General features: G+C 34.5%; 1 protein-coding gene across 1 annotated transcript; it reads right to left on the bottom strand.

The window, feature by feature from the left end:
- Positions 1 to 1494: 1494 nt before the first annotated feature.
- LOC109085943 (cadherin-like protein 26) lies at positions 1495 to 7244 on the bottom strand. The gene is made up of 10 exons (XM_042751354.1): positions 7233 to 7244; positions 7028 to 7169; positions 6283 to 6455; positions 5999 to 6130; positions 5700 to 5882; positions 4207 to 4526; positions 3964 to 4106; positions 3460 to 3684; positions 2589 to 2810; positions 1495 to 1721 (listed from the first exon to the last, which is right to left on the bottom strand). The coding sequence occupies exons 1-10, from the start codon at positions 7242 to 7244 to the stop codon at positions 1576 to 1578; spliced, it is 1698 nt and encodes a 565-aa protein (XP_042607288.1). The 3' UTR covers positions 1495 to 1575.
- Between the last annotated feature and the right edge of the window lie 241 nt (positions 7245 to 7485).

Here is a 7485-nt window from a genome sequence, read left to right as displayed (position 1 = left end):
GTTAACCGAGACTTATCACAGCACTTACATATTATTGCTTTTTTTGTTGGTTTTGATGGCTACTATTGTCCTCATTTGTAAGTTTCTTTTGAATAAAAGCATCTGCTAAATGACTAAATGTAAATGTAAATGTAAAATCACCTGGTGGATGAGAAAGGCAAGGTTTTCACTCAAGTAAGATGCATTGATGTTGTAAGAATAATTGCTTCTAGAACTTGATATGACACTCGATTGCTGGTTGAAAAAAGAACAGAGAAAGTTGTGAAAAAGGCTGGAGCTGTGCTACAGTTTGCATATCATGTGCAGTATTACTGTCATTTTATTCTTACCTGAAAATTTTCTCTCTGTATGTACGTCTTGTGGAATTCTGAAAAAACACACACACATCACAAACAGTTCATCACAAAACAAAGGAAAGGATGACCAAACACTTTGAAATCTTGCTGTGGCTGTTAACACTCACCCTGTACGTTGAGTGTTTGAACATCTGGTCGTTGTAAACTAACCATGGAGTCTGTGAAACAGCCTTCTGTCCTTTATGCATCACCTGGATATCATGAAGCAAAATTATATTTTTAAGAAAATGTCTAGCAAACAGGATGCAGACTGTCAATATAAGGAAGTAGAAATAAGGTCTGCTTTAAACACTTTTAAATAAAACATTTAATTTTTTTTTCTGTTTGATTTACTCATGAACAATTTATCATACACACATACAGGCTATTTCCAGAAACATTATAGATGATATTTATAATAAATCTTTGAACTTGGTTTGACCGCAGAATATTATTTCCCAGAATGCTCTAATTTACCCCAATTGTCAAAGAGCTTGAAGATTTTAATTGTTACTCACAGTTTGTGTTGTGACCTTCTGGTTTGAGTTTACATTTTTAGTCACACTTGTTCCGTTTACTTTGGAAGAATCAGTTTAGTTATTCAAGTAAACAAATGTTTAATGTTTGATATAAATATGAGCTGAACTTGCAAAATTATTGTACAGATACTATTTAAACTGAACTGAGCTGCATGATGACATCACTGAATTCAATGATGAACTGCCTTTAACTGTCATTTTGCATTATTGACACTGTTTTCCTAATTATTGTTGTTCAGTTGCTTTGACACAATCTTTTTTGTTTAAAGCGCTATATAAATAAAGATGACTTGACTTGACTTGACTTGACATTAAAAGTTATTCAAGTAAACAAATGTTTAATGTTTGATATAAATATGAGCTGAACTTATCAATACTTCACACTAAGGTTTGGTTTGTTATTATTAATTAAGGAATTAGGCACTTACCATGCTTTTATCTATTTACATAATGCAATGTTATGTATGCTATTTTAAAGTATTTATTATATTACAATAATGAATTACAACACTAATAACAAGTGTGTGTGTGTGTGTGTGTGTGTGTGTGTGTGCATGCATCAAATTATACATTTTATAATTAACAAATGCTGTGTGCATTGTTCTTTCTTCTACTTGAGATAATGTTGACATAAAACCTTGCTGTGAAGTGTTACCTGAAACATGATAAAATGCACAAATACATACATTACTGAAAAACAGTTACTGTATGTTGTGTGATGAAATTACCATGCAGTCTGTTCCTGAATTTTCTGTATTTGATTTGATGATATGACCGAGGCCATCATCTATCAAAATCATTTTTTTCTTTTCCTTACAGGATAACAGTAGACTCATTAAGCACATTGCTGAAATATAAAGAGAGAGTTGTTGTTGTTGTTGTTGTTGTTGTTGTTGTTGTTTTAAAACTTGGATACTTTCACAAAGTTATCAGTTCCATTGACCACATTTTGAAGTGTTTAAATGAGTAGTGAATGAAAATTTACTCAGGCCATTGAAGATGTTTGAGTTTGTTTCTTCATTAGATTTGGAGAAATGTAGCATTGCATCACTTGCTCACCAGTGGACCCTCTGCAGTGAATGGGTGCCGTCAGAATGAGAGTCTAAACAGCTGATAAAAACATCAAAATAATCCACGAGTAATACACACCACTCCAGTACATCAGTTAACGTCTTGAGAAGTGAAAAGATGCATGTTTGTAAGAAACAAATCCATCATTAACATATTTGAACCTTTGCTTTATGCTAAAATATGAGTCCATAATCTATAACACTGCTTCCTCCAATACATTCTAATGGCACCCATTCACTGCAGAGGGTCCACTGGTGAGAAAGTGATGAAATGGTCAGATTTGTTCAGAACAAACAACATCTTGGATGGCCTGAGGGTAAGTAAATTGTCAGCAAATTTTCATTTTTGGGTTTCAGTTCTATTCTTTTAAATCAAGTGAATAAATTACCCAGATTTTCCCCAAATACAGAAGAACAAAGATTCTAAGTTCCTTGTGGCAAAACAAAACTACAGTATATATATATATATATATATATATTCAAAGCACTATGTGTCATTAAAAAAACAGGTTTCTACAGGTTTCAATGGCATGCCATTTGTTGTTTTACCACACCTTTCATGGTTGGATGAAACAGTTTGCATAATCCTTCATCACCTATTTGTGCTCTTAATGTCATCCAAACATTAGAAATCACCATCTCACCTGAAAGAATCAGAATTGCGAGAACAACTATCAAGGCCGCACCAGGCCCCATCCGAGCCTGTGGGACCATCCTGATGTAGCAGTCGGGAGTGATAGAGCAGTCACACACCATGACCGTCAGGTTCTGGATGGAGTAAAATCCCTGCTGGTCTGATATTTTCATCTGGAGGAGGTGATGACCTGAATACACACCTTTTCCTTTTACAAGACTCACTGTTGTGCCTTTAAGAGAAAAATAGTGATGATAAAATGAGAGTTAGTATTAGTGTAAGCATATATTATGGGTCAAAGGTTTGGAATAATTAAAAGTTTTAATACAATAATATTGTGAAATATTATTACATTTTAAAATGACATTTATATATATAATATATATATATATATATATATATATATATATGGTAAAATGTAATTTATTCCTGAGATCAAAGTTGCTCGAGAAACATTTATTATCAATATTTAAAATAGCTGTGCTGTTTATTATTTTTAATAAAAAAAAATAATAATAATAATTCTAAACCAGGGATCCTCAAATCTGTCCCAGATCCACTTTCCTGCAGAGTTTAGCTCTAACTCTAATCGAACACACCTGACCATGTTAAACAAATCTCTTCAGGATCATTAGAAAATCACAGGTAGGTGAGTTTGATCAGGGTTGGAGCTAAGGGCAAGATTTGAGGAACCCTATTCTAAACTCTTGGCTGTTAATGTAGGCACAGAAATCTTAAGGAGGTCATGGAAGAACGCTCATGACATTATTTGCCAGACGTCAGCATAAAACTGTGTTAATAACCTGTGTTTTTCCGAGTAAAATATGATGAGAGAGATTGTAGGGTGGTCTGGACTGAGTGAAAGTAGATGGTGGCATTACCATAATCTGGTTCAACCCTCCATTTGTCCTTAACATCTCCTAAAATCTCATAGTAGAAAGGCGATCCAAATGGAGGAAAGTCCAGGTCTACGGCTGTGATGTTGGCCATTGTGGGCTCTTTATCTATGCAAATGCTGACTGCATTCCTCTCCAGAATTGGTACATTATCATTTTGATCATTCAGGTGAATGACTAGAGTTCCAGTGCCTGTCAGTGGAGGAACACCTGCCGATCAGAGACATGGAGGAAGCAGAAATTAGAGTATAAAACATGATCAGGAGTCATGAGGTAGATAGATATTGAGATTTTTTTTTTTTTTTTTTTTAATGCAAGTAAACTAGATATCAGTTAAACAAGATATAAGCTAGGAGTCACAGGTAATTTCATAAAGCAACATAAATGTGCATGTATCTCAAATGAAATTAATTTGAAAATAACAGAAAAGGAAGTGTCTATATAATATGATAATATCAGTGATACTTATGAGTACATTTAGATTCTTACCTTCATCAACAGCATACAGGGTTGCTGTATAGGTGCCGTTTATCACAAATGGTGACTCTCTATCCAGAATTTTAATTGTGGATACTTCTCCAGTCTTTGCACCAATAGTTATCCATTTATTAATATCTTCACCTTTAACAAATCTGAGATTCGAAGAAACACCAGATGAATTCACCTTTGTTTATTCTGTGTGGGATATTTTTCTTTTAGTGAAACATATACAGTAATATTAGCTTCTCTTACGTAAATGTGTTTACGTGGCTTCCATCCATGTCTTTAGCGGTGAAGGTTGTAAGACTTGTTCCTACATCTATGTTCTCCATTACCACAACGTGTTTAACAGGGGGTATGAACACCGGAGGGTCATTGACATCTTCTACATAAATGGTCACTGGAATTCTGTTATAGAGGTTTGCAGAACGTGTGTCAGAGTTTGGGGGTATTTTGTCGAGCTCCCACATGGCATTCTGTACTTTCTTTTTAATCTTACAGGAAAAGTAAGGAATTTCATTCTGCACACTGATGGACAGATTGTGATTTGTTTGCTCCTCGTAGTCCGTTTGCTAAAATGAGCAAAAAATAAATAAATAAACAAATAAAGAGAGTTTAGAGAAAAAAATCCACATGAATGTATATAGAGAGGTTTTTGTATCTGTTCAGTGTTAAAATAGCTACTATTCCAGCAATCTGTCACATACTGACACTTGGTCAGGACCCCTTTAGCGTCACTTTGAGCCTGGTCTCATGAAAATGCGCATCAATAGCACCATTTTGTTTTTTTTTGTAATTTACTTGCTATTTATATCCTGAAACTGACTTTGGCATGCATACAATATGCACGTGTTTGCTGTACATATCATACACTGTTTTTGCGTGCATATGATGCACACTTTTTTGGCATGCATGTGATATGCATTTTGGCGTAAATATAACACGCACCTACACCACACCTGTAAACCTACCAGTTCCGTATTATATGCACACCAAAGTCCATTTTTGAGTATAAATATTACTGCCAAATAAAAGTGCCACTGAAATGCACATTACTGATGAGATCAGGTTATCACTTTTTGATGTGCAGGGTACTCTATTGCTTTGAGTTGTTTGCCTTATGCTTCAGACACATTTCATGATTTGCATGCATTTGTAAATATAGAAATCATTTTAAATAAATTTTGGAGCACCTAACCCCACCCCACCCCACCCTAAAGCTACCCACTTCTGAACAATACAAAACACGTAACAGGCAAATAAAATTACAGTCACAGGTATTTATTGCAAAAACTGACCATAAAAAAAAAAAAAAAAAAAACAGTATAAAAATATAAAGTTGTCTGAAGCCATATTATTTTTTTATGCAAAGAACAGAGTAGGCCTAGAGCATAAGGTTTAAATAGCTGAGAATGATCCTGTTCTGGAATGTGCTCATAAAAAGATATTGTCAGGTTTTACTGAAGACATGCAGTGAAGAATTAGCGCTGGAAAGCTGTGGTCACAGTTATTTTTGCACCTGAGCTTGTTGAATATGCATTTGTAGGAGTTTGCAGACGCATAATTTGAGAGTATAAAATGAATCACAACGCGATTTACTTAACATTTGTGCTCGTCAATTATTTGCGTCATTATTTAACACCCCAAAAAGCATGTGTTTTGCACTTGAAAAGGCTGTATTTGTTGAGAACAGAGAGCACAAAGGCAGAGGATTTTGGCTAGCAAAACATCAACTATCTGCCTACCTTAACAACTGTTAAAATCCCTTCATTCGTAACAGGGTCTGTTTCTATTTTGAATATCTCATTTTTATCTTCGTGGATTGTGTATTTGGCTTTCCAAGCTTTTGAACCATGGACATCTTTGTCTGTTACTTGCAGTCGCAGAACTTCAACCCCAGCTTCTCTCTCCTTGACCTTCCCTGGCCCCTGAAACACAAGTCAAACATTTCAGTGGGTTTCACTGGAAAATATGTCTAACTTGCCATTAAAACCAATAATCAAATATAATCACAAGCATAATGACAGTCCACTATGAAACTTACCGTTTTGCCAGAGAACTCTGGAAGATGGTCGTTATTGTCTGAAATATTGATTATCAGTGTACTTGTACTTGAGAGCTGTATCTTTTCTCCTTTGTCCTTTGCTTCAACAAGGATTGTGTATTTCTGAGCTTTCTGGAAAATATTCATTTAGCAGAACTTTTCTTAGGTGGGAAAGGAGAAATATTTATAAAGCATGAAAAGCAAAATGTCTGAATGAAATAACAGATGGATCAAAGGTACAAAAAATATTGCATTAAAACGATTGAAAGACATTAAGTTCATACCTCAAAGTCCGAACACCCCTTAAAATAAATGTTCCCAGATTCTTTTCGCTGCTGAATATAAAATTCAACATTATCTGTCTTTGGTGTGACAGACTTGATTGTGAAAACGAATGTTCCATTGTTTGTACTTGAATCATCCTCATCAAAAGCCAGTACAGTCAGTACTTCTTTGCCTGGATACATATTTAGAAAATGAAGTGTCAATACTTACAACGTTCAACATTATTTATAAAACCCTAATGCTGTTTCAAACCTTCTTTTTTTTTTTTTTTCTTAAATCATTACTTTTCCCTAAATATATTATACAGTTTTTTTTTTTTAAATCAGTACGTGGCCCTTGTTGTTCAACAACAGTTTATGGTGCCAGTGGCTGTCAAGCTCAAAAAACACATATTCAATGGATGTGAGAAACTGAGCAAAATAAAAGTCATTGAAATCTTCCTCATAGTCCACACAAAAATTACTCTTATGTCATTCCAAACCCATAAGGCTTTTGTTCAGAACACATATGAATTTCATTTTTCATTTTGGGGTGAACTATCTTTTTAATAGTAACGATAGTTGCAAAAATGTAGAAATTATGATAATTAAAGAATGTTTACTTTTGTGTTATGAGTAGAAAAATAACACCGTGGACTGCATTGACAAAGGGGGTGAGTATGTAATGATTCAATGTTCTGTTTTGTGTGTTTGTGTTTCATGAATGAAATAGAGAAGTAGTGAAGTGCAAACTATAATGGATTACCTTGATCATGTGACTCGTCCACAGTCACTTCATAGACTGACTTTTGAAATTTTGGTGCGTGGTCATTTATGTCCAATATTTTGATCTCAACCCCAAGTCTTGTATCCACGATACTGGATTGATTTCTTGCTTCAAATGCCAACTGCAATTGAGTCCAGTGAATATCAATATAGAGTACAGGCCTTTCTTACAAGGAGGATGTTACGGCTGCATTCATAGTCCACCTTTCCGTGTACATAAATAACAACAAATTAAACAAAGAATATAATATCCTTTTTCATAGTCCATCTTTCTGTGTACATAAATAACACCTGATTGATCAATACTGAGAATATTCTTTGGCTCTTCATCCACACCCTGACCACGTAGTTATGTTCACATGATCATTATTACCCAGAGTTCAACCTGAAACACAAAAGACATACACACTAAAATGTTCACATGATCATTATTACCCA

Source organism: Cyprinus carpio, chromosome B23 (genome assembly GCF_018340385.1).
Source record: "Cyprinus carpio isolate SPL01 chromosome B23, ASM1834038v1, whole genome shotgun sequence".
NCBI lineage: Eukaryota > Metazoa > Chordata > Actinopteri > Cypriniformes > Cyprinidae > Cyprinus > Cyprinus carpio.
The sequence above is the reverse complement of the archived record's forward strand: the minus strand, read 5'-3'. Positions and strand labels throughout refer to the sequence as shown.